The 27,206-nt window shown below is 44.2% G+C and overlaps 1 protein-coding gene across 1 annotated transcript; it reads right to left on the reverse strand.

Annotated features, from left to right (window-relative positions):
* On the reverse strand, positions 1-27,206 carry LOC8052416 (hemicentin-2). The gene is made up of 9 exons (XM_040222549.2): positions 27,072-27,206; positions 26,395-26,569; positions 24,216-24,326; positions 10,837-11,040; positions 7,874-8,170; positions 7,089-7,373; positions 3,347-3,634; positions 998-1,126; positions 1-158 (listed from the first exon to the last, which is right to left on the reverse strand). Exons 1-9 carry the CDS (start codon positions 27,204-27,206, stop codon positions 1-3), a joined length of 1,782 nt encoding a protein of 593 aa, XP_040078483.2.

Genomic DNA, 27,206 nt, shown 5'->3' on the forward strand with positions numbered 1-27,206 from the left:
CTACGTGTTGCGGCTGCAGGCCGCGACGTAACTTCCGTTGCCGACGTTCGTGATGTTCCCGTTGGCGGTTCTCGCCGACGGCAGCGAATGAAAGTTGCTGACGGACACAGGGCCGCTGTTGGCGCACGTCGCTTGAACTTCTTGCTTGTTTCTTTGTTCTGAAACAGAAATTCAATAACAAGTTTAAAACTCGAGAAGGCAGGCACATCGACGTTGTGCGCAACAAGTATCAGTTGGACGCAACGGGTTCTAATATTGAAAGGACCTCCTATATTTGCGTTAATGGCTTGTGATTTTGTGAACGTTAACGCCTATCCAGTTTAACCAAGAGGAACTACCTGTTTCATTGAGCTTTGCAATAATATATCAGTAACTACCAAAGTAGTTTACCGAGATGACAACGTACAAAAATATGACAAACGCAATGTCATCTCTTCTGTAGAACCTTAGCTAGACTTTGAGAATATTACTGGTTGTTCCCACAATGGGCTCTATTAACAAGTGCTACTAAAGTAGTTGACGAGGATGACAAGATATATTAAGGTTTATATCTTGAATTTTATCTGTTCTGTTCAAGCTTTAGTAGACTTAAGGAATAATAATAATATCACTAAAGTGCATCGCCAAGATATATACGGGTCTATGAGCAGGCTTATGCAGAATGCTGAATGTTCACACTAAAATGCCACTTCTTGTTTTGCCAAGTTATGGCCTCTTTCTATCAATAAGTTAGAAGAAAATTGATTGACTGCCTCAAATGCTCAAATGCCTGTTGATAGAGTCAAATGAAGCTTCCAAAGAGTAATGACGACATCTATTCTTTCAATCGCCGTACCTTTTTCCACAGAACATCGAGCATATATGCAGAGCTTCTGCGTCGCGAAAATGCGTTACCATAAGCCATGATCTAACAGATGGACCCTGAAAATTATTTAGTGGTTGGCACTGTTAAGCGACAACATATTCCTCCCTGCCAGTGAAAAGGATTTAAACTTACCTTCTTTATTTTGTTTCCGCCTCCTTGACTTGATGAAAAGATAAATAAATATGGCCAGGAGTATCAGCACGAAGAGAAGACAAATCAGCATTGTGATCAGAGCTTCGTTTGAAAGAAGCAGCCCTGACCCTGTAAAAATAAAGTTGAGGAGGTGTCGTGAACATTAGAATCATCAAAAATACCAACAGCACATCTCTAAGCGAGCAACAATCGTAATCATAGAAATTGAAGTCATTATTGGTCGGGAACGTAAAAAATGACGACTATAAAGCGAAGACTTAAAATGAAGCCCCTCCTGGCCCGTCGCATTCCTGCCGCAACAACAAAATATTTATTTGAGAAGAATGGATAGTTTCTTGGAATGTCTTGCACGCGGTCAGACTTTCTGTTGTACAGAACAGAAATTTCCAAGAGCTGTGATAGGTAAATTTGTATCTAAACTACTTCGCGTATGATGTAAACAGTTCCCCAATTTTTTTTATTTAAAATCAACTTACTGCTTGCCATTTGCGGCTTGAAACAGTTGTTCGGAACGAAGGCGACGACAACGTTATTATTCCGCATTTCCGCCCTTCAGACAAAAGGGTTATGCAAATTCTCAAAAGTTCAGTCGTGTTCTCATTAGAATGTCGGACCATCAAAACTGCAAATACTTGATGAGGCACACGTTGAACATGTTCGATGCCATATTTCATTCCCAAAAGTCTATCGTCGGTAATCAATAACATGTCAAAATTAATAGTGTTTTTATCCACCGAGTTCATTAAGAACGATCGATGCCGTCATAGGTTTGTCCACTTTTCTCTGAGACTCAGACACCAGGTTCACGTTGAGTAGAAAAATAAGTTCCGCTCCCGAATTCGCAAATCATTATTCATATTTACATTGTTCTTCTAGTATATTTTTCGCTCTATAATGATGACTCTCATTTATTATGACTGACTGGTACTGTTAAACAAGTAACTTAGACCATACGTTTTAGGTGAAGCCAGAAAATTGCACGCTTCATTATAAGAGCACCGACAGAATCTACAAGTGTGGAAATTTGAGAAACGGTATCAGGTCTGCCCTACAATGTTATGAAGGTTATAATGAACGTATCTTGACCACTATTAAAGTTCATTTTACGATTCTTGAAACGAGGCCAGATAACAATAAGAATTGTTAACGAGACAAAAATTACCTTTAAGAAGTATTACTGTTCCGCATACGTTTTTCCTTTCAGTAATGAGTTCACCATTTCCGCACTTTTTAATTAAGCAATTTTATGTCCCTTAGTTGTTCGGGAAAACGTTTAAGCTTTTACAGCATATTTAAATTACATAACTCGAAAAATAATTTTTACGGCGTTGCCCTATTAAGCTAACTACGTGTTTCAGTATGAAAGTAGAATATTTATCAGACAAATATTATCAAATAACCTTTACCCGAAACTTGCAGTTTCAAAACCATATCTTCAAGATAATGTCCAATCTTTTACATGAGGACAACATTGCTTCAATTACCTACGCGTCATTACAGAAGCGTGCATAGTTAGTATGAGCTATTCCCAACTTGATCATAAGTTCACCTTTCTTGCATATTTTACTCTGAAAGAAACATGAAGGACCCGATGGGCTGATCTATCTTCAAGTAATGCCAACAAAACTAAGCATGAAAAGGAATGAAGATGAAGCAAATCAATGGTTTTATATGTAAAGGGGAAACTACACCACAGGCAAAACTTGGCGCCGCTCACTACTTTCTGAGAGAAAGAGAGAAAGAGAAGGAAATGAAATAAAGGTTGTGGAGAGGTTGACAGGCCTCTACCTTTCTAAATTATCACCTTTTAACTATAATTAAGTTTTCGTGAAGGTCTCCCAAAGACAACAAACAGTTATCATTCAGTGGCACATTCTTGCACTATTAGTGCTTTAAGTACTCTTTCCTGATAAGAACAATCGTGGAGTAATTCAGCCTTGACGCCTACCTTTTTTGTTAGAATTAATAACGCAGAGAAGTGCGAAACTGTACTCCTTTATTTGTATTCAAAGGTTTGATATCTCTAGATGGTGTTCCTGTGAGGACTTCGAGGACGCTTATGTTTAACCGGGAAGTCCCTCCAATTGTTTTTTATTTTTTTTATTTCTGGTGATTTGTTAACAGTTCTGTTTTTTTTTTAATTATTATTCTCTTTTATTTCCCGTTTCAAAATGAGTGTCTCTAAGACATCCAAGGGCTACAAGTATTGGAAGTGCATTATTAAAGAATACGCCTTCACCTTCCTGCACTCAAGATAAGCATATTCAACACGCGACTACCGCCAATCAGATTCTCCTCAAAAAATCTGTTCGATGTAGACTGTCGTACCTGCAGGAACTACCATGAAGACGCAGGGATGTTTCTGGTCTCCAACCTGGTTTCTGGCCCAGCAGAGGACGGTGCCGTAGTCTTCGGGGGTCCTGGCCACGTAGCGGGCAACGCTGCGGGTACCTTCCCAGCTGTACGTGTCCAGCCGAGCGCTCTGGCCTGAGTTGTTGAACCGCCATCGAAACGTGACGGCCGGCGGCTGTGCCAGCACCTCGCACGAGATATGTAGAGTCTTGCCGAGCTTGGTTGAATATACCAAGCGTTGGCTTGCTTTGCACACAGGGGCGTCTGTAACAAATGGACAATTCGATAACTGGTCTATCGTTCGCTCAGAAATGCGTGCGCCGATTATCATCTCAAGTATGTTATAGTTCTTAAGTTGGCCGACACTAACGTTAGAGCACAATATTTACGATCATTGAGTGCTTAAAGACCGACGTCCAGTTCGCGCTTTCTACTTTTCCCTCCCTTCCTCCTCTCCGCACTTCTACCCTATCCACGGTTACCTGTTTCCTTCTCCCCCGTGGTGAGGAGGGTTTTCTGCCTTGCAGCATCTCAAGTCTGATCGACGGCCTTTAAGAACTACCCTATATGTAACTAATATTTAAAGCGTTCATCGCCTCACCATTGACTCTTCATTATAACTAACGGGTGACGCTGCAGAATGATAAGCTGCAAAGTAATGGTGGTAGTTCTCATAATAATAATAATAATACGGGTAATTTCTTGACATAGGAGAACCGCGATTCCTCCGAAAGACTCTTGGTTCATACCAAAAATGCAAAGGTATGCAACGTTTCGATAGTTTGATGGATTTGTACAGCTGACTGTGTGTTGCTATTATGACGAGAACGTAACTTCTGAATGAGGGTGGTTTCAATTTGTGGTTGGCTTCAGCGGGTCGGTATCCTTCTGGGGTGCCGTAATAAACAGTGTATCAATCAATAAACCAATAAATCATGTGTTTTATTGTTCCCCCAAACATCTTGTACATTCTTAGAAATAGGGGGTGTATAGAGGTACACCCCTTGTCCTATATTCAACACCCCAAAATTACATTTAGACGGTCAGTTAACTGACGTCGAGCTGGCAATACCAACTTTTGCGAGCGGCTTGATAGCTGTGGGAAATAGCGTACTAAAAAGCTAATGTGACTATCAAAGACTAGAAGAAAAAAAAAACACTGACGGTTTGCAGCAGTGCAAAAAAACCTTGATTGTTTTTTTTTGTTTTTTTTTTTTGTAGTACATTAGCTATTTTAATAAGTTGCATCGGTCGACTATCAAGCCTTTCTTGAAAGTTGGTATCGTCGGTTTGAAGTCGGTTGACTCAACGTCGAATTGCTTAGGGGTTTCACATATGGGACAAAGGGCGTACCCCTATACCCCCCCCCCTTTCTAATAGTGTATGCCTTATGAGGGGTACAAGTACACGAGTCGAAAATCAATACAACTAGAAAAAAACACGTAAGTAGAACACTTTTATTAACTTTTCAAAATGTGTAAAAAACATTTATGTCCTAGTTATTAAACGTGTAAACGGTGCTTCATGATTTGTTCACGTTGGTTATGGCTACACAGGTTTTGCAATCGACAACACAAATATCTGGTCGAAATCGTGCTCTGAAAGAGCTTTAGGTGTGCATATCAAAAACAATATTACGATCAGTTTTGCATTGCAAACGTAGTAGTGTTTACAACTTAAATACAAAGTGGGTCACCAATCCCAAGTTGTGTTTAAGAATAAGGACACTCGCGAGATCATTAAAGCACGCGATATTGTGAAACTCTTCGATTTTACTTACGATAAAGAGCGGCAATTCTGGGATCGACGAGTGCACCCTAGCGACTGTGGTGTAATGAACACGTGATATGCATGTTTTGCGTTTTATCTATGGTTTACTTGGGTGGCATGTATGCTATTTATAATAAATTTCAACATGGATAAACATCAGTTGAGTCAGCGCTGTGTTCTGTCGGTTGTTTTTTAATTTGACCTCGCCTTCTCTCTGTTTCTTTTTTTTTTATTTCTGTATATCAACTAACCAAAACTTCAACTTTAATATCTATAGTTGAAAGTTACTGACAAGAATGCCTTACTCTTTTATCAGCCGATACAAGAACGTGTAAAATTAATAGCTACAAGGTAGATCATATGAAATACTAAAGATGCGCTTTTCAGACCGCGAATGAAAATGGTCACTAAAAGCGTAAGGAAAGTAGGGCGTCGTTAGTAGGTATGATCATTATTCAACCTTGCAAGATGACATCTTCCACAATGACAATTTAATACACCTACCAATGACGGAATATATAATTCGACATGATCGCAAGTATTCACTGTATCAGCAGCTGTGAGACGAGAAGTTACAAACACTGTGTACATTATCGCTGATTTTACGTAAAATTACCCCTGTTCTTCAATAGGATACGCACATGCAGTTTATTTTCAAAAATGCTGATTGGCCCAGCGTTGCGTACGACACACTATTAAATTTTCGCATATCCACTTCTCACAAAGAATGAGGAGAGAAAATCGATATGATCCTTGAACGAAGTTTGGCGAGTAACATCCAAAATAAGTTCTGATCTAATAACGAGCTCGATGTTATGAGCCTAAGACCGATATGATAATGTGAACATGCACATTGCACTCTATTTCCAGCCGACAATGGCAATATATGATTTTACGGTAAAGTAAACACGCGGGCCTTATTCATAAACAATGCATGAACTGTTCGATTGACTTCGGTAGTATATATAATCTGTTGCAGGGTAAGTACGCAAATATAATACACAAGTGTAGTATGGAACTTATTGAGAACGCACTAAATTGACAGGATTGAACGGGTTCAAAGAATAGCAGCAAAGCTTATGTTGTGAAATTACAGAATAACAAACTACATCAGTGAAATTATAAAAATACTTAACCTGGACATCTCGAGGATCGACGAAAAATGGGAACGTAAAAATTTCTTTATGCACTGCATAGAAAGCTTTACAACTTTGACGCTCACCATTGCGTGAAGTCACGAGCAGTACAGTCAGAAGCAGCTATCCAGATCAAATCGCACCTTAAATAACATGCATGCATTTAAATATTCATTCTTTCCACGAACTATAGAGGATTCGAACTCTTTTCCTTGTGACAAAAGGAAAATAGACTATCTAAGCCAATTTGAAACTAATGTGCTCGCCTGCATAGCGTCCTATAGTGTAGGCTATACTTTATGCTGTACGTATTTTTTCCCCCTTTTTTAGATGCCTGAGTGAGCAGAATTTGTGTGATTTATTGTGAGTTGCGAGCAGTGTGGCTGTGCTTGCTTGATTTGTGCGTGTTGAAATTTCTTTTAAGCATAATTGTGGGTCCTAAGCAGTGAAACTGCGTCTAACCTCTTGTGCATGAGGGCAAATCATTGGCCCAAGATGTATATTTTATTTCTTTATGTAGTGCTGAAAAACCACTTTTTTTTGTTCTTCTGGGGTGACAGTATCAATAAACAAGCAAACAAACAAAAACAAAAATAGCAGGGCTAGCCATTTTCACAGAGCTCTATGCTCTCTATCGTTGGAAGTTTCTTTGCCTCAACTCTTCCTCTTCAGCTTTTGCCTTCATGAAGTGAAAAGACTGGAGGGCTTTGTGGGGTGAGCTTCTCCTGATATCTTTAACCTGCAATGTTTTCTTATTTCGGTCACTGCAATTGAGACATTCCAAACCTCGTTCTAGAAGGGTTACTTCTTACGTTTCAGCCTGAGATGAACGACGTTACTCAGGCTGACACCTTCGCGGTTCGCCGCCGAGCAGGTGTAGTTTCCGACGTGTCTCAGTCGGGCGCCTTGAATGGCCAGGGCCTCTTTGTGCAGCGTGACTCCATCTTGTGGGATCAGAGCTCTACCGTTGAGCTGCCACTGGATGTCTCGCACGGGAGGGTTGGCGTCCGTGGAGCAGCCCAGACCGATGTCCATGCCCTCTTGTAACCTTTCAAGACCAACGTTGGGGTCCATCTGCAGCCGTACCTTAGGCTTGTCTGCAGGAATTACGCTTAGTATTAGACGGGCTGTAATAATTCTGACCAAAACAATTAAATTGGAGGTCAAAACAGCGTGGCATCAGCACAAAACCAAGCTGTCCGCAACATCATCTGTTTTCTTTCTCTCGTTATCTTTTAGCACAGGCAATTCAAACTTCATTGAAAAATATGTAGTTTTTAACTCGGTACCATTAGATTATTCTCTTATAAAAGATAGGCCTAACAGGGTCCTTTAAAGTTTTATGATAAACAAAACCTTAAAGAAAAGGCAAGAAAATAATGAACGACCCGAGGTTAGGTTAGGTTAGGTTATTTCCGGCTACATTACGCTTAGATAGTGTATCCTAACCCCCATATATTACCGTATGCTTTACAAGAGCCTCTGGTGACCTGTGGATGACGCTCAGAAGTTAGGAAGATTTCTCTCATTGTGTATGTGGCCTGTTTCTCTGCGTCGTGGTCATGACTCATAACTCGGATCACATGGCGAGGCTTACAGTGAACGCTGAGGTCCCATTGGTCTTCCCTAACGGCACCCGGCATGCGCTTGTTCTCCGCCCTGCAAACGAGCGTCTGTCCGTTGTCGCTGTGCTCGGGCGTGAACTCGACCACGCTCGTGGTCAGGTTTCCGTCCTGGGAGACGTGGACGAAGGCCTGCTTAAGCTGCACGCTGTTCTTCCACCAGGTGATTTCCGGAGACGGCCGGGAGCCCCACACCTCGCAGAGGATTTCAGCGGGAAGACCCGCAGAGATAGGTGCCTCCGTCCTCCGGATCTGGACCGACGTCGGAGACACTGCAACGCATCGGCGACGAGTGAGGTGAGCAAGCAAAGCAGCAAGAGGAGTTTTTTTTTTTTTTTTTTTTTATACAAATACCACTTATTGGCGACCTGCACCGCCAAAAGCGTCGCTGTCATCGGCACTTGAGATGGGCCGCTAAACCATGAAAAGCCCGTCAAATTGACGACGGAACAATAGAACGCCCGGTCGCCGGAAAAGAGAGAGAAGCGGCAGAACAGCGAAAGCAATGGTGTCGCAGATCAGCACCAGGGGACCTAGCGGCCTCTCCCCAAAACAGATTTATATTCCTTTTTGTCTCTTTCGCTTTTTTCTCCTCTCCCAAACACGGTGGCGGCGATCGCGTTGGCGGCGGTATCACGGAAGCAGTAGACGAAACGGAAATGGTGCGGCAACCGTTGCACGGAACAAGAAAAGAAGGATGTAGGCCGATGTCATAATTCTCACAAAAAAAGAAAAAGAAAAAAAAAAACAGCGGTTTGGGATTTGACCGTTCGCAATCTGGTGGCGACACCAAAAGGACGCTTTTGGCATCCTATGCGGAGGGCAAGTTCGTCTGCTTCTTGCGCAGGGGGTAGCGGTGACGTCAGAACGCCGAGCCCTGATTGGCTGATCGCGTCGTCTGCTCCTTTGCAACGTCGTCTGCGTCTGTCTTACCTTTCCTGCGACTTTCGAAAGTGCAGAGGCCAGAGGCCAGGTTCACAAAACGATCTTACGCCAAAAATATGCGTAAGACAAAACTTCAGAACAAATTCGTATTCACGTAACAAAGTTTTCGTAAGTTTTGCGCAGGTTACGAAGGAATCCTACGACAGCTCCGAAGCTGTCTGATGCACTTCTTACGATTAGATCAGCATGGCCGACAGCGTCGCGGTCGCGACAACCCACGGACGTTTATTTTTCTACGTGCGCTTCTGACGCGTCCCGACTTCAAGCAGCAAGAAAAAAGTAAAAAGTACTTGAAACAGACCACGACGAACAAGAACGCTGCATCCACAAACATCCGGGAAAAGCTCCAACGGCCACGATTCCACCGAACGCGACCAAACGAGCTGAGCAGTTAGGCCTAGCAGGCACTCCGCGACTCGGCGACCGTCTGCCCACGACCGGCTTGCGTGCTGAATGGAAAATGCCCGCGCGACCCTTGTGAACCCTTCCCGTATTATAATTTGATCACTGACCTCAATTTTAGATTAAGAGGTCAATTTCTTCCTCTTGTTCTCTCCTTGTTTCCCGAGGCAACGGTGACTTTCGCCGGTGAAAAAGCGGTGAATCTCCGACAGACGCAGGAAAGGTAAAGCAGCCATCGCTTTGACTAGCAGACGTAAAGCAGACGACGTTAACTGCGCCAACACGCCGACGCCGTTAAAGAGTGAGGGGTCTCGCCGCACACGAATGGAGGGAAAAAGTATTTGGGAGGGAACTTGCGGACACTAACACGCTCACTCTCGGTTCTAAGCAAACAAACCTCGGCGCCCCGGGACACCTCGCCAGTGAGTCCTTTGACTTCCCTCCTTGATGCGCGACTGCTAGTTGTTAGACAAAAACAACGTACCGCTCGAGTTATTTCGTCTGCCCTCCCTTAAAGGCGAAGTCGAGTTCGCTCCGAAAGTCGCAGGAAAGGTAAGAGAGACGCAGACGATGTTGCGAGCAGACGACGTTGCAAAGGAGCAGACGACGCTGAGATAGGGGGTCGCGATCAGCCAATCAGGGCTCGGCGTTCTGATGTCACCACTATTTCCTTTCTCATGCGCAGAAGACGAAAATGAGCCCACTTGCGAGGCGTATTGTCTTTCTCCGCCCCTCCTCTCGCTTTTTTCGTGACGGCGTTTTTTAGGTTCTGACAGGCTTTCTAGCAAAAAGAAGGCTATGGTTAAACGCTCAATATAAGGTCTTTATCTCAGTTAATGTTCCTTTCATCGACAGTCAATGTCGGACTGTCAACTATAGCAATGTTGGTTTAAGAATACAATGAATTCAAGCTTCCATCGTGCTTTCTACACGCACCATCTAGCTTTTAATTCGGAACCGCTGATCAGAAGCCAGGATTACAACTCGTGACGTCACGGCGAGGCAAATCCTGGTCGTGACGTCGCCAACTGAAGTCATATAGAGGGCAGCACCGATACATATTGGCGCTTATAGTCACTGACAGGAGGAGAGTGGCAAGACATCTTTTTAGATGCCCGGCCTCCAGCACGTGCTCATGACCTTTTTTCCTGCTTTGGCTGCACGTGCATGCTCGTACCTCACCAGACACCGAGGTGTTATCAAAAGTAAAAAGCTCGCGCTTGAGGCGGGACAACTGAAGGACATCTTCGTCGTTCTAACCCTGTCGGTGACTATTAAAAACGAGGCACGCGCCGTTTTTGTTTTTTTTTTTTTTTTTTTTCTAATGTCAACCCTATAGTCGTCGGCAGGATCAGAATGACAAGGCACGCGCGGCCAAAGCACGGCGGAAGGCAACATGCGCATGCTGGAGGCTGGGTGTTGGAAAGAGACGACTTGACGTTTTCACGTTGTCAGGGGCCACACGTAGTATTGGTTCTACTCTACCCGGAGACATAAGTGCATCTCGCTCAATGGGTCTTTGAGGAGCTAGGTGTTATGATTCCTCATGAGTGTATCTAGCTTTTCGAGGGTGTTTAAAGAAAAGGCTCACGATTTAGGTCCAGAGTGACCGCCGTCTCTCCCTGTACGGACACGTTGTTGGAAGAGACGCAGGTGTAAACGGCCATCAGATCCTGGCGCCTTAGGTTGTGCAGTGTCAGCGTAGACTTCTTCACGTCTCCCGCAATCGACGTCATGGCGTTCACGTACAGTGGTTCCGCGTCTCGTTTCCAAGTCAGCGCCGGCGCTGGCCTGCCTGCGTGATGGAAAAGGAAACCTTCCTCTCTCCTGTACACTTGCAAAGACCTCTCAAGGGGGTCTAACGACAGCAGCCGACATGAGGGAGGGGTTGCTAGTTGAAGCCACCATATGGCGGCCGCGTCACGAGTTTCCAAGATGACAGCGCCAATGCGACGGCGGGTGGAAAGTTCTATTGAATTTGCTAAAGCATAAAGCCGGTAAATAACATTCTCAAAAACGCAAAGATTTTTTTTCTTTGTTTTTGCAGTGTGACATGTCTGTCTGTGTAAGTCCAATTTTTTTGTTGTTTTTTTGTGTGTAGTGACACACATCAAATTCCTCGAGACGTACTAGGTGTTTTGCTTTCTGAACAACCAATCGCAAACACAATAAATCTTTTTTTTTTCCGTTTTATATTTTATATAATTTATTTCTTCGCCATATTGGCTCAGAATGTTGTTTAGCTATACGCGTTTTTAATCAAACTTGGTCGAGTAACCCGAGGTCTTTTTCCCCCGAGGCGATGAAATATCTCGCGTTTCACCGATTTCCACTCTAGTGAAATGTATTTCAGTGTTAAAAAGTCCTGCCTTTCGCAAGCAATAAAACGCGCCCTTGTGTAATAACGTAATCAAATTCTAATCAATTTCTTTCTTCTACGTTATCACTCCTGTGCTCTTCGACGTTCCGAGCATCGTCAAGCAACAAGAGACGCGACTAAAAATTGTCTGGCGCACCGTCGACGGAATTTTGTATAAAAACAAGCGCCTTTAAGATTACCTTCCCGGGGTCTTGAATAATACTTTTTTTTATGATGCAAACGTTGCGGTTTTTGGTTTCTCGCGGTTCCGAATTTGTCCCCAAAGTTTGAGAGGTTGTTAAAATAAAAGTACTATAAAAAATTAGATTTAAGGACCTAACTTTCATGTACCCTACTCTTACAAACCTCTAGCGAAGGGAAGTGTACAGCTTGTTTCAGTTGAAATATGAGATGGAAGAAAGGAACATTCATCCGACTTTACATAGCTGAGGAAATTACGCGAATAAACAACAGCAAAAAAAATCGCCTTTGTTTTTAGCGAAGCTGTATATGATTTGCAGCTGGCATTGTTTCATGTCCGTCGACAGAAAACCCACGCGCGCGCCTTATCAACGTTCGCGCACGCCTTATCATTTATCATGTGGTTTTGACACTTGTTTCAATAAAAAAAAAACACGAAACATGTGTCGAAACCACGTGATAGATGATAAGGCGCGAGCAAGCTATGATAAGCACGTTGCGCTCTTCGCATGCGTTTCTCGGTAAAGATTGCGGTTGCATAAGCTGCCGCGGCAACGCCAGTGGACGAAGTCTTTCATACATAGAAAAGTTTTTGTACAGTGTATTTACTTTTCTTTCGTCAGTCATTTGGAATAGACCTTTTTGCTGTTCACAGACATGAACTGCCGCTTGCGTCCCAAGCGACTTCCGGTCGCACCGTCCTTGCATGCCTGTTGAGCTTGCTTATGTCACCAGTGCTAGAAAGCATAAATGCTACACGGACAACAACGTTGGGCATTTAACAAGGACCATCGGCAGTACAATGTTACACCTTGAAGGAGGCAACTTGGTTTACAAAAATAGTACTCGATATATTTTAACAGATCTCGCGCTTCTTTGTTCTTTTGACGTTCCTCTAAATAATTTGTGGGTAGAAGTTTCATCTACATTTGAAGCAACGGTGTTAAGGTGGCTTTTCTTCGTTCTTTTTATAAACCGTAAGTTCTCTGGCACGTCAGAGACTGGAGCACCACCTGGTGGCTTTTGCCATAAGAAGAGTCCATAGTGCAGTGAGCAATCGTTGCAGGTGATACCACAGCTTCGCTGTTCAACCACCTTCGCAAAGTAGAATTGGTACTCTAATTATTTTTTCGTGTAACATATTCGGTCCGGTCTACTTTCTCGAACTTAGCTCACTTGCTTGCGTTATCGTTGAACACATACTGAAAGATAGTTTCGAACTAATTTCGCAGGAGAGTAGTTACAAGTAACAAATTACTAGTAATTCATTACTTTTCCTACTAATTTTGTAATGACCACGTCACATTTTCGACAGTAACTGGCAATTTAATTTATTCGTAATTAATTAATTTGTAAATTTTTCTTACGTTTATGAAATAGAAACATTATTCGAGTAAATGATGAGTCAATTCACACCCTAAAAGGTGTCTAGTAAAACAAATATATGAATATATTAGCGAAATACCTATGCGCTAATGTAAAGTGATAACATGCAAGGAATCGAATACACTGTTCTTACAGCATCGGTGTGTGATATTGATTTCCTTATTACAATACCCGTCATATTGGAGCGTATTTAAACAAATAAAATATGTATTTAGCCTTTATTGTGCGTGAGCCATTCAATTAAAAAATATGATTGCAACAGTCTACTCATTAGGCGCACGTGTGAAGTGACCGATAAGAAAGGAGACAAACTAAATCCTGCAATGTACAAGTACAGTAAGCACTAAAAATTAAAAAAAAAGACTAGCACAAATCAGCGATTGCCGGGCCAACAAAAGGATGCCACGTGGCGCTGCAGTCACGTGGCGCCGTTTCGCTGTGCCGTGTTTGTTACTGGCGGGTGGTCTACAGACAAAGAACTTTCCCAAAGCACGTTTTCACAACGCCTCTACTCTGCCTCAGGTTTTCGTCAGCCCTACATATCTACGCACATCCTGCTTACCCATCGAGAGCAGCGATATCATTCACCTGCTTGCCGTCATTGGATGTTTTTATTTTTATTTTAAAACGCTGAAGTGGCAGCGACCAACAAAATACTTACGTTGTACTAAAAAGAGAAAAAGAAATTCATGAAAAGTTTGTTTGCCGAAGCATCCCCGGCGTATTCATTAGAGTTCCTATGTAGGCTCCCTGCGGGAGCCAGAGTTGCGCGTCTGTTTTCCACGTGCCGCCGCGCCGCTATTCGCCGAGATCCGATCACGTGAGGAGCAGGATCAAGTGTCGTGCAGGAAAGTAGACGTTGCACGAGCCCCGGCGTACATTACCCTGCTTTCGAGCGCGGCGCCGCTATTCGCCGAATTCAGTCACGTGAGGAGAAGGAACTACATGCCGTGCAGGAAAGGCGGCCCTACGAGGATACAGGACCTCTAGACTTCACGACAATGAAGCGCCCCCTGTGACGTTTTCGTCGTTTCCGCTTTCAATGACTTGGGCTGATATTTTTTTTAATTATTATTGCCGACTTTACCTACTATTGCGCACACGGCAGCATGCTCATGCCCTCTACCGCAATGGCGCTCTAACATTTGTGTGATATAAGCTCAATGCTTAAACCTTTACCACATATGAAAACCTCCGACTATGGGGCGTTCCTCATGGAACCGCTGCGTCTTGAAAATTTGAAAATAAAAATCCTTCTGCATTGTCACGTTCGAGACATAGAGATACTATAATCTAGAGGGAAAGGCACCATGCCTTTCAGCCGCCTCGAAAGGGCGGCGCATAGACCCGGACATCGCGGGTCCCATTAAACCCAAATTGCTGGCGACGCTTTAGTATACACAGAAAAGCAGAAAAACACCACTTCGAGGGTCTGTATCTATTTTCTTTTTCTGGCTCTGATTTGCACAAAATTACCGGAGTCGAGCATTGTATAACATAAAATACTATTAACAAGCACTCCACCAACTTCAACTCGTCGTCGCGAAACAAACACACCTCATATTTCGTTTTTCTTTTTGCATTGTTTTTACTTTTTTTTTGTTCTTTTTTTGGAATGTCAGTGCCTACGATTTGTCGCGTTCTCCTGGCATCTTCACCTCCCTGCTTCGTGTCCACCTTCACCTCGCCTTGCACTGACATGGTTCTATTTCAAGAAGAGCCTTTTACAATTCCGGCCAGGTCACGGGGCTTTACGATCATGATGTTTACGGCCTAGGCAACAGGGTCAGTCAATAAATATTGTTTTCCATCGCGACGCCCGAGAACAACTCAATAGGATGTTCACACTGTTTGCGGACCGTTGGGATTCTATCTTCTCAGATGCCGTGCTTTACTCGTGCTGGCACTCTACCTTGGCCTGAGGCTCAATGCGGGTATCGGGCGCTTTCCCCAAAGCGCTCCGTCAACATCACCCTGGCCAGACCCCGATTTCGTTCTGCGCGCTCCCTCGTTCTTTTCATTTCTAAGACGGTTTCACGCTCGGCGCTTCTACTCCGGCAACAATGGCAGCCTGGTCTGACTCTTATGATACTAGACACTCTTCGTAGATTGATTTCGACGTCTCGAGGATATAACACGACCAAGCAAAGCACGGTCTTGTCTTGTCATGTTCTCGAGGGTATAACAGATATGCTGCGAATAACCGACGAAGTTCCTAGAGGCGTTCGCTCTTGCCGTGGCGTCAAAAACCTGGCTAGATATTGTTCGCCCGCCGAACACCGCTACGGAAAGTGGCCGAGACGCGGCGAAAGGCGCAAACCAATCAGGACGTAGTACGTGGTTTGGCTTCCGTCTGACCCCGAAGTTCGAATGTTCGAGCGCACTTTGTGATTTTGTCAGTGTAGGCTACGAACTCAGTCACGGCGGATTTCGTCGAATTCGCTTTTCGCTTATTACGCATATGACGTGTTTGAACAAAGCTTTATGAGTGGTTGGTTTCAGCGGATATTTACTTTCTCCCTCGGCAACACTGACGGTCGCGCTGTTCGCGTCGGCGGCGTTCGCAGCTTGTTCGTCTCATGGAGTTCAGTGGTCAACGAGTATTCGGCGGCGCGTCATTGTAGATTTTTGTCGCGAGAATTTCGCCGTGAAGGTTCGTTCTATGGAGTCCATCTTTTATGCGATTTGTGCGGATGAGTTATATGGCCAGGGGGCATGATATAGAAGGTTATTCGTCAGGTTACGCCAGATAATTAACAAAAAGCGTGTCTAACTTTTTTTTTCAATAATAAATATCAATATATAGTGTTATGTTAGAAATTTTCTTAGTCACCGAAAGCCACCGAATCAGTCGATTTCAGATGGACCCGAAGTACGCGGAAAGCGCTGCGGTGCGCCAAATTTACCACTCCTGCAACAGGAGCAAGGCTAGCGGTGCGACAACATGGATGAAAGTCATCATCCGCGCTTACGCACTGATAGCCTTGTGCCTGCTGCACCAGTGGTAACTTTAACGCTCCCCAGCACTTCCCACGGGTTTCGAGCTCATCTGAATTTGACTGATTTAGCGGTTTTTGATGATACTCGGCAAATTCCTAACCGGAACATGCTTATTTTCACCAACTAAACCGTTTATTAACAAGATTTACTTAATTATTTGACGTAACGCGAGGAATAATTAATTCTCTATATTGTGTCCCCCTGGCCGTATATATACCTCACCTGCACAAACCGCACTAGTGCACCTTTCGACGATTTTGTTTTTCTTGTAATAAATAAGTTCGAATTTAAACTTATACGCCCTGTATATTCAGAATAGTTATAAAGCCGCGGATACACGTCTGCAGCCCTCGTGCATCCAATAGAGATATGACGATTATAATTAAGTAGAATAGAAGAAAAGGAGGTCGACAGGGCGCCTGTGATTGGTTCCCTCACAATTCGACGCACTGCCGTCGCATCCATGTAAAAGCAGCCCCTGAGAGAATAAAAAACACGGGGTGTAGTTTTTCTCGTTTCTTGCTTTGTGATTGGTTCTTCAGTGTTCTGATCGGATGATGCTGCAATTTGGTTGGCTCTGGAGCAATAATGAGATGCGTTTCTTAAGCTATCAGAGACTATGCGGAGCGCAAGTTCGTCTGCTTCTTGGACAGGGGTTGCAATGATGTTAGACTGCCGAGCTCTTATTGGCTGATTGAAAAACAAAATAGTGGGCAGACCTCAAGGCATCTAGCATTGAGGTCTACCCACTATCCTTTCAATCAAAGCCAATCAGAGCTCGACGTCATTCTGACGTCACCGTAACTCGTGCGCACGAAGCAGACGACTTGCTCTCCTCATAGAGAGCGTTTCTCTATACCAACCTTACATTTACAGCAGTGGCCAAAGCGCCTGCGCTCTATTTCGTCGTTAGTCATTCAATGCGGGTATGAGGCGTAGGCATTCACGCATACCAGAGCCTCGCAATGGCAGATTTCAATGGAAAGACTTTCTAAACAGGCAATTAAAAACAAATTATTAAGACGTGCCGCATGCTCACTCGTGTTCGTTCAAATGTGGCGAGTTTAATGGTTGCGATGCTGATTATTCCTCACATTGAGACCGAATCGCGAAATCTTTAATGTAGCATAACTGTTCGAAAAAGTCCTGCGTCAAAGTTTGGATTTAATGTACAACTTCGTATCGAAACCATGCAGTTGGAACAACAAGGTGGGGCATTTGAGGCAATTAAGCCCAGTATGGATGGAAAGAAGCTTATGTTCTTCGTTGTGATGTTGGTTTTAAAGTTTGAACCAAACGCTGTGCTAACCTTCCGCGCTACGCATTCGTTTTTGGACTCTAAAGCACAAGCCCACTCGAGCAGCACCGTAGAATGCGCAAGAGATAAATTATCATTCCCCTCAAATGTTAAGCCATTCGTGGCATAAATTTCGAATTTCTTTGCCGGCCATAAGCTCTCCGCAGTTCAAGTTTGTTCAGTTTCGATGATATACCCGGAGAGCTCCAACCGGAATATCAATAAAGTGAAAGCACCACGAAGGACTTTTGGCTAGGCAACTTATAGTATTTGTTCTCGGGTCTTTCAAAGCACTCGAGCCCCTCACATCCTGTTTAACAATTTCGCCGTTGCACACTTTTTGCTTTTAACTTCCGTCATTCGCATTTCAAGTTTACTTACGCAGCTTCATTTCTGTCATTTTAGGCATTCGTTGGAGGCATCATGGGTTTCTAGACCCCTTCCTCTTTTGTTTGTTTGTTGCTTATATATTTATTTATTTTTCACAAAAACTGCACATGCGGTTTAGAGGATACTTTCCAGGAAGCATATTTCGGTACTTCGAAAGAAAAAAAAATTGCCGGAATATTGCGCGTTAATATTTAAGACGACTTCTCAATGCTCCTCTTAGACTGCAAGTACAACTATGCTATCCCAGAATTTCCCATTTACTTTTTTGTTTTATTTTTGTCACAGCTAAACAAATATTATCAATGAGATGCGTTGAAATGTGTATATGTGTAGGAAACCTAAGTAATAAAACGGGTTATTCGGCAGTTAAGTGCATCAGCCATATACTCCAGAAAATAATTGCGCTCGGCGTAGGTATAAATCAGATAGTGTAACAGAAAGAAACAAGTATGTGCCAAAACTCTGGCAAAAATTGGACAAAACTTGGAACCTGCAAAAAAGGTTGCCCGCTATATATTATATTTTACCCGAGAATATATCTTGTAAATGGCTTCCTTAAATGTTTTATGGGCTTCGTTTTTTCATTCTTTATTTAGGTGAGGAGCAATTTTTTTTTAAGTTAAATTTTTGTATTAACATTTGTCCCACCCGTAACACCCATCTAAGTGGCTCGAACTTGCCACCACGTCTTCTGGCGTCGGTATATGCCTTCGATGTTCATCACAATCGGCGGTCGGCGATTCTCTCCAACAACATCGATTGGTCCCGAATACCCGAATCCGAACGTTCGCCGACGCTTTAAGATTACCCGATTGTGTTCAATGTACAACCAACCTTCCGCAGTACCGCTGTGCCGTCGCAGCTAAACGTATAACGGGCAATGGTGCACTATCATTAGTGACTCGGCTGGGCCATTTGACACGGCATTGCTCGAGAAAGAGGGGTATTTGGTGATATTTGAAACGGTGGCTAGGTGGCGCAAGCCTCCGCCCAATTTAAAGCCGCTGAGACGTTGTCTGCCCATTTTTCTTTCAACTTCACGAGTTTCCGTTTTTCAAACCACAGTTTCAGGTTTTCGATCATCATGTATAACTTACAACAGCTCGCCTGCACTTTAACCGTTTTTTTTCATTGGCACCAGTCATGTTTCCCCACTAAATTTGGCTCGAAAATTAATGTCCTGTGAGCTGACGTCGCGTGACCTACACGCCAATTCAATTTTCCCGATAAATTTGGCGGAAAAATTGATGCCACGTGACCTGACGCCGCGTGATATATACACCAATTCAGGTTCCCCACTAAATTTGGCGAGGAGATTATTTGACGTGATGTGACGTCACGCCAACTATCCACAAATTTAGGTGAAAAAGCGCCTCAACAATACGTGGACGCCAGAAAGAGGGAACAGGAAGCACTTGATCCGGTTCCTTCTTTCTCGTGTCCACGTATTTTTGAGACGCTTCTTCACGTCACCGTGTACCAATTACCACTTAGCCATTTTACTACACAATGTTTGTTTCCCCGATATATTTAGCAAGTCATGTGACATCAAGATTTCCGCCAAATGTAGCGGGGAAACTGAATTGATGAATAGTTTACGTGACGTCATGTCACGACCTCTTATGTATCGCCTTTCCCCCCCCCCCCCCCCTTTTTTTCATTTCTTGTGCCAGCCTTACGTAGTTCTACGGACATTTATGCAGCGGAATTCACCTATGCATCGACTAATTTTTTTTAAATTATTTATTTTAGCTTTGACTGCATTTCTTGTTTTCGTTTTTCGCGGCCTTGCCGTTTTTAATGAACACCAGTGCGTCCTGAAATCGGGTTCATCGGCGCGCACAGATCAGGTCTGGAAGAAGCACCCTCGTATCGGCTACGGGCATCTCGAGGCCCTGATTTATGCCGCTGCGTGCTCCATTTAATATTGTCCTCGTCGGGTGCGTCCTACTGTCCTCGCTCTCTGCCGGATCCTCTCCGAGCGCCTCGCGTCTGATGGCCGGTGGACTGCCCGAACCCTTTTGGAGAAGGGCTCGCCCATGGGAGAGGAGGCCCATGTCCGTAGCATAATTAGGCTATCGATTACGAGTTCGGATTATGCGCGCCAGTGTCCCGGTCGGCTCGGTCAATCCGTCATAAGGTTTTGCCGAATTTGCATCTCCTCAAGCGTGCCGCACTCTGCCCAAAGGACAGCTTGCAGCCGGCCGGCGAAGTTCGTTCAGAGCGAGCGAGCGAACTGTCTGAGCCTTTTGTCGACGCTGGGTGAATCACACGACAAACAATGCTGCGATTTTTGCTGTCGGTGCCGAGTGTTTGGAAATGCGCCAGTAGTTAAGAGATGGCTAGTCTCGACTATACACCTTTGCAAGTGGGATCCCTGCTCCCCTCGAACCGCGCGCCCAGGTGAGGCGGACCTACTCTCCAGTTAGGACGTTCGCTGCTTGTCGTACAATGTTGCCAAGCGTCTCTTGCGAAGGACAAGGGTATATTTTAAGAAATACAAGAATAGAAAAACAGAACGAACCTTTATTGTTATTGGAAACGTTTTTACCACGCGCTACGTAACTATTTTCATCCCAGCTAAAATCAACAGGCAAATATAAACTCTTCCAAAGAATGCAAATGGAAGGGACGACCAGAGCCGCATGGCCATTGCATCAAAGATGGCTGTGCTCGAGGCAGCGCTGGCTTCCACCCATCCTACAATATTTGATGCCACGATTGTGTGTAAATACCTCACCTTGCGTTTGAAGCTGTAAGTAAAGTACATAGCTAACGTCGGCCATCGGCGATGCAGGAGACGCCACTATTTTGTTCTCGAACACGTCAACATGGCGAAAACTTTACGTGGCTTCTGGATCACTCACAATGGCAGCGCACAGCAGCCTTTCTTGCAAACGTATATACGTGGCTTGCCCGCGACGTCATCGCACCATACCAGTGGTCGTTCCTACTTCTTCTTGCCCGAGATACAAATCAGGGGGTGGGAGGCGAATTATTGCCGCGCGAGCAGCTGGCCAAGATGGCAGCGCGTGCGTGGCCTAACTGGTATTGTGCCTGCCTTCCACGCGAACAGCCAGGGTTCGATTTCTGGGAGTGACGCGTCTTTTATGTATTATTGGAATTTAGTTTTCTGGTAAATTCGAGAATCCTCTTGGCTTGTTCGCGGCCCGAATGTTCCACGCGCCGAACGTTCTAGGCCGAATGTTCCGGAAAGCCACACGTCTACAAAAGGCGCTCCGCGTGGCAAGCCGAAGTCAGTCTCGCCCCTGCGCTTGATCCTGCGGTTTCGTCGACAGCGACGCCCGCGACGCTCTGCTGTTTTCTTCTGTTCCTTTTTTGGTTTGGGCACAAGTTCGCCCCATTAAACGTTTAGTTTCTTCGGTTATCACCGCCTCATCAATTGTCATTCGTGACAATATATGTTGCGGAAGGTACATTCGCACCAGCAAGGTTCTTCACAATGGCCACTGACGTGACGACAAAGCAAGCTACGTAGAGACCAAGATCCGAAATCCGACCCCCAGCGATAAAAATGAGAAGTAATAATATCAAACGCAGGGCTCTTGTGAAAAGAGTGGCTGCGCATTAAACAAGATGTTTGCTTTTCCCAGCACTCTTGCTACCTGTGTTGTTCTTGGAGCGTCGTGACTAGGCACTTCTGACGTGCGAAGGAAATTAAAAATAAAGTCTTGCAAAAATTGCAACCCTCCTGCTGTGTCATGGCGTCAGCATAAGCAAACATGGCGGCGCCCATAAAACAGAGTAGACACTGGTCTATATGCTGCCCAAAAAATGTACAAGTCCTTTTAAGGTTTTTTTTATAGCAAAAATAAGTACGCGTCTCCGAACGCTCGTTATCCGCCCACAGGTAGAGCTAGCGGTTGAACCGGATGCCAAAGTTTCAGAACTAATCATTATATTACTGCACAATTATGGTTGTCGACGGAGCCCTCGAATACATGGAGCTGAATGGCGCCAGTTACAAAGAACGGGCCCTATTTTCTCATTGAAATTTTTATGAAATCATTTTTAACGTTTGAATAAGATATTGGTTACTTCTAGAACTTTGACATCTGGTTCGGACCGCACTAGGGAACCGCTAGGTGGCGGTCCCGTCGCGCATGTCGAGTTTTATCCGGCCCCTCGGGGGCGACGATATTCATCTTCGCGAAATAATGACCACTGATCAGGACAACAATAAATGTGTGTGCGTACCTTTCGTCAAAATCACCACCGATCAAGACAATAAATGTGTTCGTACATTTGTTCGAAATTCTGTCTCACGTCTGTGTCGTGTGCTATACAGCTTGGACGGTCATCCACCTTAACAGCGAAGAATGGCTCATAATTTCCTTTCTAAGGTTCAGCCTTCGCTCAAATTCAGTTGTATAGATATTAATACCACGAGAGGCTGAATTTACCATAAAATATGCCGCCATCTATTCCCGCTATAAAAAAAAAATTTCGAACTATTCAGTACGTTGGATGTTAATTACCTGGAGTTTCTGGCCCACATTACTCATGGTTGGGTCTATTCAACCAAATTGTTGTGAAGCTTTGCAACGTTAATTTACATGTCACAATCGCTCATACCGCTCACGGATTCGTTGTGTATACCTACCGAGCTTCTCACCAAATTATACGCGCAGAAAGTCACGCCACAATGGAAATTGTTTCTTCGTTTATCGGTGAAGCCGGCTTCGTTGCGCGAGTGCTTAACTCCTCATTTATCAAACGAAAAATCAGTAAATCGATATCTGGGATGCTAGCAGTCAACGCTCACATATTAAGAGGGCATGCTAATACACTGCTTATTAAAGCAAGTGTCTTCAAAGTCTTTTGGGCGCTTTCAAAACTGATTGAATTCTGCTTGTTGGTGAGCGTTTTTTTTTTTTTTTTTTTATTGTCGACTTTCTGAGGGGAGAAGGAAATTCCGCAGGTCGTTTTAGTATAAAATACTATGTACAATAAATATTTTTGTTTGTGTGTCTCCTTGTTCGCAGTTTTCTCATTAATCTGCTAATATGCCGGTCTAGATTGTGCATTCCTTGTGCAGAAATAAATACGTTCTACTTCTTAGCCGCAGCAGCAACTGCGGTAGAGAACCAGTAATACGTTATAATTTGCATTGAAAAACATTCTAACCACTGAAACAACGTAACTCTCCATAATTAAACTATTGCATTCTTTAGTGAGATGAAGACAGTTAAAAACCTAGAAATGACGCTGTAGTCTATATTAACAAAACTAGTTGGAAATCACGCACAGAACAGCATAGCAATATTGAATAAAGGTGACAGCACGATCGAAAGACACTCGTTAAATTAATGCAGAGTTTAATTGCTGAGAAAACTATGCCATTCAACGTAACTTGGCTACCATAGCCAAATATTTGTTAATCATACAGATTTCAAAGAAACCAAAATCGCGACGGTGGCCTTCAAGTTATGTAATACTAAAACGAAGTTTTCCTTACGCCCCAAAAAGAAGTTTGTTCCACAAGCTCGATATTCACTGGGTGCTAGAAAGCAACTATGTGAACTATAAACCACGAAAGACCGGAACTTAATAGAACGTATACTGCTGACGATGGGAGTTGGAACAAGTTCAGAGACTGTATTCCCCCTAGTGACCTCACAGTCTAGTTACAATAGATGGTACACGAATTTGCAGACAACTCTTGGCGAGCGAGACTTGACGTTGGGTTTGTTACATTCATGAGGCTCGTTGCAAAGAGTTCCTGTGTGTCTAATCGTTTTATACCTAAACGTCGTGGGGCAGCTCCAGCGAGGACACTTAGCGAAAATTGCCTTCCAGGCAACAGTCATAACGTACACAAGCTTTAAGGACGTGAATGTTTTATTATCAGAGTGGGTTTTTAATTTGCAAATGTATAAACCTGACCGCCACTCAAGGAGAGAGCGATGCGTAGGGTTGTTCTTAAGCGTAAATTGTTATGAAATCGCCTACGCTTAATCGTAGTCCTTCTTGATTATTAAGAACTTTCGCACGTGGCCAACCAAATTTCTCGACCATCTGGGTGTTATATTCTGCAAAACCCCCAAACTTCAGCCAACATCAAGAACCGCTCACAAAAGGTAACCAGTTAAAATCTTAACTCATGTCTTATATACTACATGCCCTTGTCTTATTCGTTCGTGCTCGTTGAGACTTACCATTAATATGCTATCTCCATCTAACCAAGTATCGGTCATAACGAAACCCTCGCATGTCCAGCGGAACGCTAAGCTGCGAAATTTCGGTCGGCTGTTGACCCGCGATTCTTAAAGAATAAAACGAAAAGCGGGCTTCCGCCGGGGGAAGTTGTATTTACCTCCTTTGACCATGCAGATGAGAGTGAGTCGGCTGCTCTCGTTGTAGGGCCCGATGACTCCCATGAGGATGTTGCCTTGGCCGTCCGTGATCATAGGGGGCTCCGGTGGAACTGCCGGCAAGCCATCCCCCATCCACACCCCACATTAACAGCGGCGAAGGCTCAAATGAGCCGGAAAATAACCTGCTAGCGTAGTCGGCAGTCGCAATTCTCCCTGAGAGTGCGTTCACTGGCCTATTTGGGGCCGTTGGTGAGCCCGTTTTCTATATTTAATTGAATTCGTAAAAGTCTCTCGCACGGTGACCGTCACGCCAGGCAGCTCGACTTATTAGTGGTGACGTTGGTGTGGCAAGAGTAGTGACCGCAAATTGCAGCGGTGGTTGAACTGATGCAACACTAACCACAAACGGGGTCTAAGGCCTTCGCGGTTCCTGATAAATTTCTACCCGTCACATTCATCACTCTCAAGCTCAAGTTCAGCAAAGGGACGTTTAAAGAGGGGATGCAACTATCTTTGTACTTTTCGCGAATACCGCTTAGGACGGATTCCTGACGTTAATGACCTGTGAAACACCCGTTCGCTTTTCACCACACAGAATCGAAATCGCAAAACAAAAAAACATAAAAAAAAAAAAAAAAACGAGCAGCGTTCCCACTCTCAGTTCGCAGCAAGAACAACCGGCCACGTGATCTGGAACCGATTATATGCCGCCAATGTTGATCATAGTCACGCGCTCGAGTTGGCAAGGCACAAGACACGCAGAGAGTTCCAGACATTGATATGGTTCGGCTATTGTCGTCATTGAAGCGATTGGACACGGCAGCCACTACCCGAATGCTTCTCGAGCTATCGATTATCTCGAGCCCAAATCCAGTGCCCACGCAATGCTCATGTCCAATCTATGACCCACATTCAAATATCATCACTGGGCGATACTGCGACCGCCAAGCTACGTCATTAGGTTTTGCGAAGGAGAGATTGAATGAAAACGCTCGCTTTTATCCTTGAAATTACACCGCAACAAAGGAGTTTCTTGGCCAGTGGCGTTGCGGACGAGTATCCTTGAGTCCCTCTAGAGCCAGTAAGCTTGTGTAGAGTACAAAACATTCCAATTAAATATCGTTGCACCACCTCTTTAATTATTTTCATTTCAGAGCGCGTGCTTGCTGATCGCATTAAGAAAATGTAAGAAAAATTCATTTGTGTGCAAAACCTTGCTCGGATTTCCAGAATGTTGTTTCCTCCCTCGCATAGTGCTAATCGAGCATTCTAATCACGATACCACCAACATAGAAACCCTTTTTGTGCCGTAAGACCTGTTTTTGTCCACTAGCAACAGATCATCGAACGCTTTCGAGGTGCCAGAAGTAGCCGCAAGTTCATTACTTGAAGGTACCAGCGTAAGCGACAACTCAAACACTCAGACCACACGCATATCGTCAAAAAGAAACCTCTTTCATCGCGCTGTTTATGACGGTGTGCTGTGATCTGAGTGTGTGAGTCATATTTTGCGCTGGTACCTTTAAGTCATGAATAGCCTAGAATAGCCAACTCGCCCATGCCTCCGCTTAGTAGCCGCGAGTTCCTGTAATAAGAAAATTTACGGAAACCGGATCATGCTGACAAAAACTGGCGAGCACAAATTGTGTTGAGCCCAAACCACATACTGCCACACAGCACTCTCGTCAAACGAGGCACTTTTTTATGGTATACATGTTAAGTAGAGACACCAGTTAGAGGCACCTTTCCACGGAATGTGACTAAAAGCTTGCCCTCCACAAGAGCTGCGCTTCGCGCAGCTGTTCCTCTTGCACCTGCTCTTTACGCAGTCGCTCGTCGAACACCCGCGCCGCTTAGTTCAATTTGTGTAATATCCTGTTAACAATCACTTTATCGCGGGTTCGATTCCTCTGAGGTATTCTTCTTGCGTTCTTTTTAAATGGACTCCATAGGGTTGAGTACTTCCTCTATTACTTTAGACTTGGTGTTGCACTAGAACATAATGAAAGAAGGTTTGGATTTTCTCATTAAAGGTTGGCTAGTAAAACGCATGCTACTTTGATAAGCTTATAAATTGTGAACTTTACTAAATAGCACGAAACTTTCTGCTCTAATCGGGGTTCAACTCAAGTATTTCTGGGAAAGATCAAATCTCCACGTCCCTAAATCTAGACTTACCGACGACTTGTAGAAAGACCGTGCCGTTGCGTTCAGTGCCATCCCTGAAGGACACCGAGCAAATGTAGGTGCCCATATCTCCGTACCGAAGGTTAATGAGCTTGAGCGTGTAAGGGTAGCCCATCAAGGAAAAGTAGGCCCGGCCTTGCCATTCCTGTTTGGACCAACGAACCACCTGGGCAAGAATTGTCGGGAAAAACCCATTACCAGTCACACTCCCCGAAAACCAGAGCGGGCATCCAAATAGTCACTTTACGGTTTATGAAGTGGCCTGCTGGTCTTCTCTTCATGTTTGAAGTTTTGTTGTGCGGCTTTTCAAACATGCTATGCATGCATACGTCAGCCTTACTGCTGTTCCTTATTCAGTGCAAGAAGAAATACGTGTGTGTTTGCATTCCTATAGATTACAATGCAGAGCAGTCAAATGCTCTGGGCAATAAAAGTTCAAAAACTGATCATGTCTGCTGGACTTGAATTCCACGGTGAACGCGTACTCTGCTTGTTCAAATGTTTATATGCACTGAAGGCGTTTCTGATTCGTGCTTACGCACAATGGCCAGATCAGACAGACAACGGATACACAGTATAACATATCAAAGTCTAGAAGTACGAGCTCTTAACTTCGGAAAATGCTTCCACCTTAAAACTCAGGCCGAAAAACTTTCAAGGTATCTGACCTTGCACACGTAGCCCCGAATTTGCTTTAAGCCCGTGGTTTCATTCTCCAACGCTGCAGGCGTGGCAGTACCCTTGCGCGTCCAATAGGTGGTCCGCAGTTTGCCTATTAGAACGAGCTGTAGATAGAGTGACAT

This window comes from Ixodes scapularis, unplaced genomic scaffold, assembly GCF_016920785.2.
Source record: "Ixodes scapularis isolate PalLabHiFi unplaced genomic scaffold, ASM1692078v2 PGA_scaffold5__190_contigs__length_132052651, whole genome shotgun sequence".
NCBI lineage: Eukaryota > Metazoa > Arthropoda > Arachnida > Ixodida > Ixodidae > Ixodes > Ixodes scapularis.

Excerpts from the sequence above, each read along its gene's own strand:
- LOC8052416 (XM_040222549.2), bottom strand. The coding sequence starts at position 27,206 with ATGTCACTCTATCTACAGCTCGTTCTAATAGGCAAACTGCGGACCACC. Across the intron at positions 8,171-10,836 it reads GGTCACTCTGGACCTAAATC|TGTCTCCGACGTCGGTCCAG; the intron begins GTGAGCCTTTTC and ends GATGCGTTGCAG. Across the intron at positions 1,127-3,346 it reads CTTCATGGTAGTTCCTGCAG|GGTCAGGGCTGCTTCTTTCA; the intron begins GTACGACAGTCT and ends TTATTTTTACAG.